Source organism: Gallinula chloropus (genome assembly GCF_964237585.1).
Source record: "Gallinula chloropus genome assembly, chromosome: Z".
NCBI classification, from domain to species: domain Eukaryota; kingdom Metazoa; phylum Chordata; class Aves; order Gruiformes; family Rallidae; genus Gallinula; species Gallinula chloropus.
In genome coordinates, this window is record NC_140089.1 from 88240305 (window position 1) to 88254486 (window position 14182).

Sequence of the window (14182 nt, forward strand, 5' to 3'; positions counted from 1 at the left end):
TGGTGTGCAGTGGAAGAACAAGTAAGTGCAAGACAGACTGTAATGCATCAGAACTCATCTGCACTGCTGTGAATCCTCTTCCCCAAATCTTCCTGCTCTGGCCTTTTCCCTTTGCGTTCCTCTCTGTCCCCAAATGCTTGGGGACCTGAAGGTGAATTGTGTGAGTGTTGTTAGTAATGCAGAAAGCAGAGCAACACTTGAGCAGTGGTGAGACAGGCCATCAGATCTGGGAAAGAAAAGAAATGCCTACACAGGCCATTTGAACAATTCATTAATTACTTCAGCTGTTGTTTTTAGCTGTGTTCTTGGTTTTGATGCTCTTACTTACTGGAGGAATCTCGGTGAAATCAAAAAGCAAGTTCAGTGTCTCTTAAAGCCCTCTAGTCCCTGTGTGTGAGAGCAGTTTCTTGCTACACTGAAGCCAGCTCGTGTGTCAGTTTGTTCTTTTCTGTGGCTCAGGCCAGCAGTGAACTAAACCCGTTCCAGCTCGCTGCAGCCATCTAGAGGCAAGGCAGCGGTGGGAACCCAAAGCAGAAGTAGCTGGGGGTGGGGAATCATCCAGGAAAGACAAGAAGTTTGTTGCAGGCCAGAAGATGGCAGGAGACTGAATGGAAAGGAGTGCAGTGATGTGAGCTCACCTGCCTCCCTCCCTGTGTTTATCCTATTCCAAACCCACCACCAAAAAAATCCCTTTCCTTTTCCTCTTTGCTGACATTTCCCTGCAGCTAGTGCCAGTTAGAATGCAGGGGTTAGTTTTGTGCAGGGCCTCACATTGTTCTTCAGGTCTTTACATCTGAATGAGTAACTGTTGGTGTCCTGGTTTCCAGAAGGGGGGCTCTGTGGCGTGGCGTGGCTTGGAGCAGAGATTCCCCTGTCACTGTGTTATAGATCAGACAGTTTGGGAGTCCAGCAGATGCCCAGTAATGTCCTTGTGTTCAGATCACAGTGAACTTAGGCAAATGCTTACTCTTTGCTGTCCTTCTTCAGTAAGTAGGAAAGCAGCTGGGTGAGTGGCTGGCAAATAACTCATTGTTTGAGTCCCTAAGCTGAAGGTTTGGAGCAAGGGTGGATTTATAAAAATAATGCTGTGATAATCACTCAAAGCAGGAAATTCCTCGGATTTTGGGATCTTGCCTAAAGCCAAATTAAAAAAAAGTATGTGTTTTAAAAAAGAAAAAAATCCCAGCCTGCTGGATGGTGTTGAATTTCTTGCCTAGGAAAGATTAATGGATGAGTCAGGCTTCTCAGGATCTGAACTTGTTTCAGAGAGCTGTGAAGTATTTCAGTTAGGCTGCATCCCTGCTCAGCTTCGGCTGATAAGTGTGATGGTTCATTGAATTCCTCACTGCTGTGTGCTGCATTTGGCCTGCTTCCAGCTCACCTGCTGGCAGCCTCTGGCAGAGAGATGGAGACCCATAATCAAGTCAGCTGAAGCTGCAGTTGGAAATGGAGCTGCTTTTTGCTTCTTTAAGAAATTTGTTCTCTTTACAAGATGAGGAACTGTGTACGCCCAGAGTAACAGATGGGTTGCAACTTAGGTGTGTGAGTAAGCAGGCTTGCTAACGTGATGGGCTTCTCCACACTGCTCATTGATGTTCATACACTTATTATTTGTTCACTCCACAGCATAAATGATGTAACTATAAAGACTTCAGACAGTGTGGCACCTGTGAAAACACCTGAATGTGCAAAGAAAACTCAGAAACAGACAAATGCTGTCAGAGAAACACCCCACATAACTGTAGAAGAACGTAAAGGTCTTCCTAGGTAAGTGTGTGTTGCTTTTCTTAGACCCTGTCATGTGAACTGGGATGGCAAATGTGGGTTTGGGAAGGGGAGCTCTTGGCAGAACTGAGACTGACAGAGATCATAGAATCCCAGACTGGTCTGTGTTGGAAGAGACCCCAGGGATCACAGAGTCTCAACCCCCTGCCACAGGCAGGGTCAACACCCCCAGGATGGGGGGGGCACCCACCCCCTCTCTGGGCAGCCTGTTCCAGCCCCTCCCCACTCTCTATGGAAAGAACTTCCCCCTAAGATCTCATCTCCCCCTTCCCTCCTCCAGCTTCCCTCCAGCCCCCTTGTCCTGCCAGTCTCTACCCTTCTAAGAATTTGATTCCCCTAATCAAGGTGTCTGGATGTTCAAGAGATGTCTTGAAGTTTCACATGTGCCACAGTTTTGTGATGAGAGCTCCCACTTGCTTATGTGCCGTCCTTGCCAACCTGAAAATTAAAGTAATGGAGCTAATGAGGTTCTTTTCTTGTATCTGTATGGGGAAGATCAGAACAAACAAGCTAAAACTCAAACCTTGTATTTCAAAAGTTGCTTTGTGTGAACAGAAATCTATTGAGAACTGACATCTTGAAGGAGAAGTGATCAGCACAGTTCTCATTTGACCTTAGTTTCTGAGAACTTTGACTCTTGACTTAGCAGTTTGTTTTGAGGCACAAACAGAAATCACACTTTTTACAATGAAAAGCACCTGCCACTGAAGTAACCCAAACTTCTGGAATAGGAAGCTGTGGGATTTCTCCCCTGTTGTCAGGACTTGATTGATAGCAATCCCTGTCTGAAGTCTGTTGTGTGGGAATCTCTTCTTAAATGGCATTTTGGGGACAATGACAAATGCCTCTGCCAAAAGGAGAACATTCTCTTGGTGCCTGTGTCTGAGTTGTTACCTGGACCTTATGCTTGGTGTCTTCCCTAATAACACTTGTTCCAATGAGAAACGTGGAGTGGTATTGAGTCTGTTTTACTCAGGGCTTTCAAATAGTCTTTCCTGGAGCTTTCAAATACTCAGGTGAGTCATGTCTACTTTCTTCCACCAAATTGCTCCATCCAAGAATGAAGGGGCCTGGATGTTGAGCTAATAGTAGTGCTGTTCTGTTTACTACTGAAAAGTGCAGGCACCTAGTATTTTTATCCTGCAGATCATCTCTGGTCTCTGGTGGATTTATTCCCTTAGGTACTTCCCTCCTGATAGAATTTGGGCAAGGTAAAGCTAGGGCATGGGCTTTGTTGGTCTTTATCTCTGCTGTGGCAAGAGAAGCAGACATGGTCCATTCCAGCCAAATGTTTTAGCTTCCTCTTAAATCATCCTCCCCAGTAAAGCCTTGACGTGCTTCCTTGTCCTTGGAGTGGAAGCGTTTCCCCTGCTGTTGGTTGGTGGGGAGGATGGGGACAGAGGCCAGAAGGATACTCCTACATTACTTGCCAGTTTGTGTAAAGATTGTTTCTCAGACTGGGCTTGTGGGGTACAGAAATCCTTTTCCTCAGTGGGAAAAGCGTGTTCTGTGGAGAAGGATTTATGTGGATTTCTAAATAGATGTGTTGAGCCACCATTTTCTTCTGTTGCCTGGTGGTCTTGTATTGAAAGATGGGGGTGGTTTGCTAAGCTTGCTATTCCACGTGCTGTTTAATCAAACCCAGGCAGCAAATGTTTGAAGCACAGACTTGCTCACACCTCATGTGCTCCCCTAGAAGGGTGAGAACTGGGTTCCTGTCCCCGTTCTCCAGGGCAGCACTGGTTTGATGCAGGATCTCTTCGTTCCTGCCGGCGGTAGTAACAAGGGACGCTGCTGCATTATCACACAGCTCTGGTCCTGGAGCCCCAGGGTTGTGCTGGCACAGAACTCTGCCTGTGCTGAGCTGCTTTAGGGAATTTCTGTGCCATATGAGCTAGGGAGCTGCTTTGGCAGGGTGGCTGGACCTGATGATCTCTGGAGGTCCCTTCCAAGCCCTATGGATTTTGATTCTGTGATTCTGTGACTTAATACAGCAGAGTTCTACGTGTGCGTTGCATAGGTGTTTGTATCCCATACCAGCTGGAGATCATGGCTTTTGCATCTGCTGAGAGTCCCATTCCTCTCTCCCTTCCTACTGCAGCTGTGACAGACTGTAACTGAAAAACCTAGGTGGTTTTCAGCCTCTGTGTGTGGAACATGAAGGAGAACCTATCCCTGGCATTGTTAGGGCACTGGAAGGGATAGACAGTCTTCAGTGACTTCTACTGTTTCAGAACTCCACAGCCAGTATCTAAGAATGATGTTTGCTCTGTTCAGGGGCAGACACAGAGCACCTTGATCAAATAGAGCACTCTCACACAGTAAGAAACCTGCAAATTATCTTAGCCTTCAAATCTGTTGCAGAAAGACACTTTTTTTCCAAGGAAGAGGAAGGAAATGGCACAGTAGATGTCTCTGTTAACTTTGAATTCAAGGCAAAGGAAAACACTTGCTTTATTCTGACTCAAATTCTAACTGCTTAAGGTATTTTTAGAGTCTGCACATTCATTATAACTCTTTTAAGTATCAGAAGATGGTGACTTGCAGGAATATGTGTTTCTTTTAGGCTGAGGGAGCAGGGGCTGGCCATTTTTCCAGTCATATATATGTGATACATTGATGTTCTTTTCTTTGAAAAAAAGCATTGTGCTTTGGTTTTCATGCCTGGGGGGTGGGGAAAAAGGCATCTTATGTTTTGAAAGGGGCTTTTGTGGATTAAAAAACGAAATCAGGCCACTTTTTTAAACAAGTATTAGTGTATGTGTGGCCTGAAGTGAATATTGGCATTTATGGCTTTGCCAGTCATGGCTGGGCAGAAACAAGGTGAGTGGAACAGCAGGAGTTTTAATGGTCATGGCAGTTCCACACAGAAGGAACATTCCAGTTGCTTTGGACAGAGTTTAGTTTCAGATCAAGGCACCTGCACTGAGGTGCTGTGACACCCAGTGCCCCCACTCCTGCTCTTGCTGCTGAATGTCTGGGTGTGACAGCCGATGGGACCAGAGAACGGCTCAGCTGTCTGGCTGCTGATGGCATCTTCAGCTGCTGAAGCAGAACTGTCTGGTACCACTGCAGATGCTTTTGTTCCTGAACTTTCTGTAAGCCCCAGCACATCTGCTGGCCCCTTGTGAGCCTCTTGGATGCCCAGGGACCTCTTGGAGCGCTCGCTTCTGAAGTTTGGGCAGCTGAATCCTGCTTTTCAGTTTCTGCATCAGAATGAGCTGAGGTGTCTCTGGATTTTGTCACTGTTACCCTGTTGTGGTGGTTTGGCCCCAGCTGGAGGCCAGACACCCACCAAAGCTGTTCTGTCACTGCCCTTTTCAGCTGGACAGGGGAGCAGATAGATACTGAGAGGCTCAGGAGTGGAGATAAGGACAGGGAAAGATCATTCCACAGTCAGTGTCACAGGCAGAACAGGCTCAGCATGGAATAAAGGACAGAAAACTCTCTAACTGATGGCCCTGCCCTGCACCCCCAGTGACACCGGAGTCGGGTGATGAGAGTGTGGCCAGAGCTTAAAGCCCCTTCCCCCACCCCTCCCTTCTTCACAGACTCAACTTTACCCAGGATTTCACTCCCTTCTTCCCCCCACTGTGGCACAGGAAGGGGCAGGGACTGGGGGAGTGGGGTGAGGTCAGTTCCTTACCAGTTGTTTTCCTTCTTAGCTGTGGGGGGGGGGGCATTCACAGAATCACAAGGTTGGAAAAGACCTTTGAAGACCATCAAGTCCAACCATTCCCATCCTAAGCTGAACCATATCCCTAAGTACCTCATCTACCCTTTTTTTAAACACATCCAGGGAAGGTGACTCAACCCCCTCCCTGGGCAGCCTGTTCCAGGCCCTGACAACTCTTTCAGTAAAAAATTTTTTTCTAATGTCCCATCTAAACCTGCCCTGGGGCAGCTTGAGCCCATTGCCCCTTGTCCTGTCCCCTGGCTGCAGAGACCATCGCCCACCTCTTATCACCACCTACAGTTGCCTGAAGCGAGGTTGTAGAGATCTCCCCTCAGCCTCCTCTTCTCCAGGCTCAACACCCCCAGCTCCCTCAGCTGCTCCTCAGAGGATTCACCCTCCAGCCCCTTCCCCAGCCTGGTTGCCCTTCTCTGGACTCACTCCAGGACCTCAATGTCCTTCTGATGGTGAGGAGCCCAGAACTGGACCCAGCACTCCAGCTGCAGCCTCCCCAGTGCATTCCCCACACCCTCCCCTTGCTACACCGTGGGGTCTGCACCATGGGTTTCTCCAGGGGCTCAGGGGCATCTTTCTCTCCCCCCTTCCCTGCCCTTGGGGCCTGCACAGTCTCTCCCCCCTTCTCCCTCCCTTCTCTGGGGCACAGAGCGGCCGCTTGCGGTTGTTTCTCCTCAGGGTGACTCCCAGAGGCGCTGTGACCGTCGCTGGTGGGCTCAGCCTTGGTCAGCAGCGACTCTGGCCTGGAGCCGGCTGGGGTTTGCTCTGTGGGGCCTGGGGGCAGCTCCTGGCTGCTCCTTGCAGAAGCCACCCCTGCAGCCCCCAGATCCCAGCCACACAAAACTATGGCACTGCTGTTGAGAACAGTAGAGGAACTTCAAGGTATTTTATCCCTGTGCTCTTCATATTCACAGCTCTGCATGTTCCCCTGTGACTGCATAAATAGAATAAGGGATGCAGATGGAGTAATGAATAGCAGTTAGTGTGTACAGGCAAAGCCCTCCTGTGGGTGTAGGCTGTGTTGTTTATGTAGTGTGACTGCATTTCAGGGGTTGTAGTGCTGCTGTTACTTGGCAAGTTGTTCACTGTGCCACGTGGAGCATTTTTATACAAATGGCTGCACCTTCAACTTGGACATGTTTGGTCAAGCCAGATTCAGTGAAGTTGAAAACCAACCACAAATAATGGAGTGGCAATCCAGAGTGAAATTAAGAGTGATTGCTTTGAATTCAGGAGTTTTTACACACCCTGTGTAGACAGTCAGTCTCCCTGGCACGGACTGCCTATTATTAACATCTCCAGCAAGTGCTGGTTTTTAGTTGGGAATCGTAAAATGCCTGCCCAGGCTCTTGTTCAGAGTATTGAATTGGTGATTGATGAGCCCCTTGTGCTTTAAATTCTCTGCATGTTTTCCAAAGATGGAGCCTGTGCCCTTCGGGTTGAAGTGAGGGGAGGATTCCCTGGTCAGTGATCTCTTCAGTTTCTTTGTCCTCACAGCTGATGCCCTGACCCAGAGAGCCCCGTCCCTTCATAGAAAGAATTGTCAGGCTTCTCAGCTCCACACATCTGCAGACTGATGCAGAACTGAATGCAAACAGTCAGTCTGGGCTTGTTGTAGTGTCTGAATGGTGAGGAGAGGGTCATTCCAGCTGCAAGACTGCCCTGGCTTTCAGTGCTGTGTATTGGGTTTGGTTTGTGTTTAGCTTATTGCTTGTCATGTGAGTTTTCAGATTTCATTGTTTACATGATGGCTTCTAAGCTTGTAACATGCTTCCTGTTCCTTCAGTGCACACTTTTACATCCATAAAGGCTGAATAACCTCACTTGTAAGTGTCCCATTGTTCTAGTATTTTTGACCTCTGTCTCCTGTGCTTCCTGTACCTGTGGGCTGTTACTGACAGACCTTACAATGTTAGTACTGGTTTTATGAACTGCTCTGAAAGTTCAGAAAAGGATGTGGCCTGCTTCCAGCTCACCTGCTGGCAGCCTCTGGCAGAGAGATGGAGACCCATAATGAAGTCAGCTGAAGCTGCAGTTGGAAATGGAGCTGCTTTTTGCTTCTTTAAGAAATTTGTTCTCTTTACAAGATGAGGAACTGTGTACACCCAGAGTAACAGATGGGTTTGCACCTTAGGTGTGTGAGTAAGCAGGCTTGCTAACGTGATGGGCTTCTCCACACTGCTCATTGATGTTCATACACTTATTATTTGTTCACTCCACAGCATAAATGATGTAACTATAAAGACTTCAGACGGTGTGGCACCTGTGAAAACACCTGAATGTGCAAAGAAAACTCAGAAACAGACAAATGCTATTAAAGAAATGGCCCTCATAAATGAAGAAGAATTTAAAAGTGTTCCTGGGTAAGTGTGTGTTGCTTTTCTTAGACCCTGTCATGTGAACTGGGATGGCAAATGCGGGTTTGGGAAGGGGAGCTCTTGGCAGAACTGAGACTGACAGAGATCATAGAATCCCAGACTGGTCTGTGTTGGAAGAGACCCCAGGGATCACAGAGTCTCAACCCCCTGCCACAGGCAGGGTCAACACCCCCAGGATGGGGGAAAGCACCTGCCACTGAAGTAACCCAAACTTCTGAAGAACTGTGTCTATATAGCTCAGTAGGCTGCACAATAGATGGCAGAGAACAATACAAAACTGGTATTTATTCATAAAGAAATGGCTGCAAGATCAACTGCACTGGTGGGCACCAACATTTCATTCTGGTTTTGGTTCACATGATGTTTTATGCAAAGCTGCTTGATTTGGGGGGGGGGAGTTTGCATTTTTAGTTTAAGTGGTCTGCTCTTAAAGCAGCCTGGCATTGTGTTTTGAAAGGCTCCTTCCAGCTTAAGCACTGGATGTTTTTTACTTCTTAACTGAGCTTTTTAATGTTTCATCTTTCTGGCTTTTCAGTGTTACTGAACCGCTAGAGAAATGGACAAAACATGAAATAACTGTTGACTCATAGAATCCTGGACTGGCCAGGGCTGGAAGGGCCCTCAAAGATCATCAAGTCCTAACCCCCTGCCATGGGCAGGGACACCTCTTGCTACACTGGGCTGCTCAAGGCCCCATCCCACCTGGCCTTGGCCACTTCCAGGGATAGGGCTTCCACAGCCTCCCTGGGCACCCTGTGCCAGTGCTTCACCACCCTCAGAGGGAAGAATTTCTTCCCAGTATCCAATCTAACTCTCCCCCCTTCCAATTGAAATCCATTCCCCCACGTCCTGTCACTCCAGGCCCTTCTGAAAAGCCCCTCTCAGCTTCCTTGTGGGTGCCTTCATGTACTGGCAGGCGGCCTAAGATCTCTCTTGAGCCTTCTCCAGGCTGAACCCCAAGGCTCTCAGCCTGTCTTCTTAGGAGAGGTGGCCCACTTCCAGACCCATTCCAGCAGCTCCATGCCCTGCTTAGGTTGGGAACTCCAGAGCTGGACACAGCACTCCTGGTGAGGTCTCAGCAGAGTGGAGCAGAGGGGCAGAAGCCCCTCCCTTGAGCTGCTGCCACGCTCCCTTGGCTGCAGCCCAGGGTAAAATTGGCCTTCTGGGCTGTGAGCACACATTGTTGTCTCATGTTGAACTCCTGCCATCACCCCCAAGCCCTTCTCTGCAGGGCTGGTCTCCAGCACATGGTCACACTGCCTCCCAGCCTGTGTTGAGGAGGAGGATCATCACAAAGCAGAAGAAATCGCCTCTCACAAGGAGCAGCATGTTCAGTCAGGACCTGTGAAAGCCAAAGCTAAGCACAGGGCTTATTTTTTTCTCTTTTTACTTACTGGTTACTGGTTTTTATTTGTAGGTACATGAAAGGTCGTTTAACATGTCCTCAGATCAATGAAGTTGTGAGAGAAGTTAACAAGGCCGTGGTGTCCAAGTACAAGATCTATCATCAGCCTTTGAAAACTTGCAACCTGGCTCTCAGAAGACAGTACAGCAGGTTCTGGGAGCAAGAAACTGAGGAGACAAAAGGTATTTCTCTTCCATTTCTTAGTACCACACCCGTGGCATTTAGGTATTGCAGCACAAGTATAAAAATCCTGGCCAAAATACTGAGTGACAGCATGTGCTTTTCATGCTGTAGTGGAACTGGGAGCATCTTACTCTCAGAAGTAGTCCCTCCAGGTACTCTGGTAGTTGGAGGAATGGTCTAACCTGTGGGAGTGTTTAAAACCATCAGTCCTGAAGACTTAGAAAACCCTGCTATTGCTTAATCACAGAGAACAGAGGGGGGGAAACCAGCAAAAGATGTGTAGGCTTAGCAGGGCTTCCCTTCTCCTCCCAGTGTGTGGTGCCACACCCTAAGATGAGTTTGGCCCTGAAGAATTCCTGCCCTCCATGGGGGGAGGAATGATGCTTTTCAGTGTGGAGCAAGGAAAGTTCTCATTTTCCTTGACATAAAGGGAGGAGAACAGAACTTGGCTTCGTCCCCAGGTCAGACTCTGGGCCAGAAGGAATATAAATGTCTCATCACTGTACAAGGAATGGGTAGTCAGTATAAAATCCAGTCACTACGCAGTGTGGAACTCCCAGCTTGATAACCAACCCACACAAACTGTACTCAGAGAAAACTCCTTTTAGCTCTGAAAAACAGAGGCTTTTAATTTCTTCAGGTACCTAAGAGACACACTCTTTATTTTCTTGTTTACATTGGGAAGTTCAGTCAGGGATCTAGGACATGGAGCATCTGAGGGGCTGTTGTGCATGTGTTGGTGGGGTTTTTTGTTTTGCTTTTTGCTGTGACTAATCATCTAGAAAGTCCAGAGAAGAGGCCTGGCAGGCTCTCAGGTGGTTCTTATCTGCCCAGCACAAAATGATGAGGTGTCTTTATCCATTGTGTTTCTCAGGATGAGGTTGTGCAGTCACTGATCTGTTTGCTTAAATTCCTGCTCTGACAGTGTGTCTGCTTAGGATTCCCAGTTCCTTGGACTGGGCTGATTGCCAACTGACCTCTTCCTCTACTGTGGAGATGAGCAGAGATGCTGCCTGGTTGATCAGGGTAATTTCCCAGCCAGTCAGGGGATTCAGTTAGTGTAGCCCCTTATTTAGTGCACAGAGCTGGTTCCAAACCACCAGGGCACCCCCCTTTAGCCAGGTCTGGTTTCTCTGTGAACAGGATCCTGCTGTGCTGCATGTTGCTTCCATGAATTGCAGGCAAACAGAGAAAGAAACTTCCCTCAGCACGGACATTGTGATGCTGCCCCAGACAAAACAAACCACAGCACCAGCATGCAGATTATCCCCAAGTTCCCAAGGCCACCTAAGTGCATTGCCCTGTTACTGGCCACTGCAGAGGGGCTCTACCCAGCTGTAGTTACATATTTAACCAGTGACTGTCTCTGGAAGGTTCTGCTTGCTGTTGGGCCCCTGTGTCACCAACTCCCAGAAAGGCCTAGTCTGTGAGAAAATGTGGTCTGTTGTTGTTCAGCTCTGAGCAGAAGTCTGGGGAGCTCTGTGCTTGTAAACAACGTCCTGGGACCTGAGTTCTAATGCCCATCACTTCCTTGGGTGCTCCTTCAGAATGGAGCGTGTGTCCTGTTAGCTCACTGGTAAAATGACACCTCAGAATGAAATGTTTACCTAAAAACAGAGACTTGCCTGTGTAAAAGCTGCATTGTCCTTGTTTAATGAATAAATAAAAGCTTTCCTGGCATCCCCAGCTTTCCAGTTAGCATCAGGTACCTTCTCCTTTGGTAAGCTGGAAGGACTCTCCAATAACTTAGTAGGAAGAAGAGATGCTCCGTCTTCCCTGAGATGCTACTGCCTCTGCCTTATTTGAAAGGATGAAAGGAGGATGGAGGATGCTCTCTTCTTTTCTCAGCTTGAAAACCCCAGGCCTTGCAGCTTCTTCTCCCAAGACATGGAAATGTGATACTTAGAGAAGAACATGCTATTTCCTTTTATGTCCCCTCTTCCTCTATTGAAAGATAATGGGGCATTGCTTATGCCATGGCACAGGGAGTACTGAGTGTGCAGTCGTGTCACTGGAGCTGGGAAATGTGTAAAGACAGAATGTGAAATCACAGCCAGTGAATATTGTGCTGCCCTTCCCCTTCCCTTCATAGGATCACAGGCTGGGCTGGGTCGGAAGGGACCCCAAGGGGCACAGAGCTCCAACCCCCTGCCACAGGCAGGGACACCAACCTCCAGGCCTGGAGCTACACAAGGATGCCCAGGACCCCAGCCAACCTGACCTTGGACACCCCCAGGGATGGGGCACCCACCCCCTCTCTGGGCAGCCCCTTCCAGCCCCTCCCCACTCTCTCTGCAAAGAACTTCCCCCCAAAATCTAATCTAAATCTTCCTTTAGCTTTAATCCATCCCCCTTGTCCTGCCAGTGTCTGCCCTTGGAACAAGCTGACTCCCCTCCTGTTAGTGGGTTTGTGTGTGCCTTCCTCTGTTGGCTGGTGCAGACTTGCTCTTGGGGTGGGTTCTGTTGGGGTGTGAGGGTGCCCTGCTCAGCCCTACTGTCTCCAGTCTGGTTCTTGGTCAGTGTGGAACTTTGAAGAAGGGGGGGTGTTGCCACTTCTGATGCCTCAAGCTCGTTGTTTGTTTTCCAGGCCATTTCTTTGTTGTTGAAGAGGACATCAGAGAGTTCACTAGACTGAAAGTGGATAAGCAGTTCCATAAGATGATCACTGTCCTGCGCCACTGCCACAGATTGAGACACGTTCAGGACTCCAAAGCTGTCCGATTCTTGCTCTACTAACGAGCCTTCCCGAGATGCAGCGTTAGGTTCAGGTGGTGGTGGTGGTGGTGGTTTATCCCTGCCCAGACACCCACCAAAGTCAGGCAGTTACTCCCCTTCCTAGATGGACAGGGGAGAAAATAGATACTAAGAGGCTCAATAGTCAAAATAAGGACAGGGAAAGATCATTCTGTCATCAGCGATGCAGGCAACACCAGACACAACACAGAGTGAAGAAGAGAGAAAAAACCCCCTCAAAGCCAGAAGAAAACCCTTCAGCACCTCAGGAAGGAGCAGGGTGCAGGTCCCACCAGCATCCAACTGGCTCTGGGTGGGATGGAGCTCACTTCACTCTGTAGCAGCCTGTACGGTGCTGGGCCTCAGATTGGGAGAGCAACGGAGGCTTTCCCTGCTCTCCCACTTTGCCCCCCTGCAGCCACCACTCCATGGATGGGGTGGAAACTGGGAGGAGGCACGGCCCAGACGGGTGATGTGGGTAAAACACCAGCAGTGACCATTGCGTGGGGCCTGGCCGGACACAGGTCTAATGGTGGCAGGTGGTGAGGGGTTGGTTTTATGGGGTGTTTTTCCCCCTTCCTCTTTCTTCTATTTATTAAACTGTTTTTAGTTCTGTTCACAACTTGTCTGCAGTGTTCTGTTCCCCTGCTGGATGCCTTAATTGTCACAGGGAGTGTCATGATGACAAGTACCAGGTCCTCAGGGGAAACTGAGGCAGCGCAGGGCAGTGCTCCAGGGCTGCACACCAACCCTGCGCTGCCCAACACAGCGGCTCCCAGCAGAGCTGTGCCTGCTCCCCACCTTGCTGGGACACAGGCCCTGCCTGGGTACCTGGGGACACCTCCCAAAAGCTCCTGAAGGCCACCGCTGCCCCAGCTGAGGGGTGACACACTAAAGGACATCCTGCACTGGGTGGATGCTCCTGTGATGCACAGAAGTGGCATGAGCAAAGCTGGTGGGCAAGCGGGGAGAGGGAAGAGAGAAGGAGAAAGAGAGGGAGGGGAGGGAGGAAGGCAGGAAGGGAGAACAAGAGGAAGAATGGAGGAGGAAGAAGAGAGGAGACAGGGAGAAGGGACAGTAAAACCAGCCCCCCCAGAAGCAGCAATCAGCTCAGCTGTACTGGCCTTTCTTAAGTTTCTTGGCATCATTTGAACCCCGAGGTTGGGCTGGATCTGGGACTCCACCAGCACAGTGGGGGCTCAGTAGAGTTTGTTGCAGCTGACTGCTAGAGAGGAAACCTGCTCAAGAGGAGGAGAAAGCAGGAAGCGACTGAAGCCTGTGAAGGTGACACAGTGGCACTTTCTGTCCCCTGAGCGTCACCCCTTTTTGATTCCTCGAGCTCCCTGCTACTAGTGATGGGGGCTCAGCAGCCTGGGAATCAGCCCCCAAGCCAGTCCCCAGTGGAGGATCTCCTGGGCAGACTGGAAGGCTTGAACTACAGGTGTAATCATAGAATCCCAGACTGGTCTGGGTGGGAAGGGACCCCAAGGGTCACAGAGCTCCAACCCCCTGCCACAGGCAGGGACACCAACCTCCAGGCCTGGAGCTACACAAGGTTGCCCAGGGCCCCAGCCAGCCTGGCCCTGAACACCCCCAGGGATGGGGCACCCACCCCCTCTCTGGGCAGCCCCTTCCAGCCCCTCACCACTCTCTGCACAGAACTTCCCCCTAAGATCTCATCTCCCCCTTCCCTCCTCCAGCTTCACTCCAGCCCCCTTGTCCTGCCAGTCTCTGCCCTTTAACAAGCTGATTCCCCTCCTGTTCCTCTGCTCCCTTCAGGGACTGGGAGGCTGCAGTGAGGTCCCCCCACAGCCTTCTCTTCTCCAGGCTGACCCAGCCCAGCTCCCTCAGCCTCTCTCCATAGGGGAGCTGCTCCAGCCCTCTGAGCATCCCCGGGGCTCCTCTGACCCCTCTCCACCAGCCCCACATCTTCCTTGTGTTGGGCCCCAGCTCTGGGCACAGGACTCCAGCTGGGGCCTCAGGAGGGCAGAGCAGAGAGGGACAATCCCC

General features: G+C 49.8%; 1 protein-coding gene across 1 annotated transcript; it reads left to right on the forward strand.

The window, feature by feature from the left end:
• Positions 1-1735: 1735 nt before the first annotated feature.
• Positions 1736-12786, forward strand: SKA1 (spindle and kinetochore associated complex subunit 1). The gene is made up of 4 exons (XM_084278103.1): positions 1736-1767; positions 7696-7836; positions 9269-9438; positions 12027-12786. The coding sequence occupies exons 2-4, from the start codon at positions 7796-7798 to the stop codon at positions 12173-12175; spliced, it is 360 nt and encodes a 119-aa protein (XP_084134229.1). The 5' UTR covers positions 1736-1767; positions 7696-7795; the 3' UTR covers positions 12176-12786.
• Positions 12787-14182: the final 1396 nt, after the last annotated feature.

Bases quoted from the DNA above. Each gene is read 5' to 3' on its own strand.
- SKA1 (XM_084278103.1), top strand. From the start codon at position 7,796: ATGGCCCTCATAAATGAAGAAGAATTTAAAAGTGTTCCTGG. The intron at 7,837-9,268 runs GTAAGTGTGTGT...TTTTATTTGTAG, and splicing joins GAATTTAAAAGTGTTCCTGG to GTACATGAAAGGTCGTTTAA. The intron at 9,439-12,026 runs GTATTTCTCTTC...TTTGTTTTCCAG, and splicing joins AGAAACTGAGGAGACAAAAG to GCCATTTCTTTGTTGTTGAA.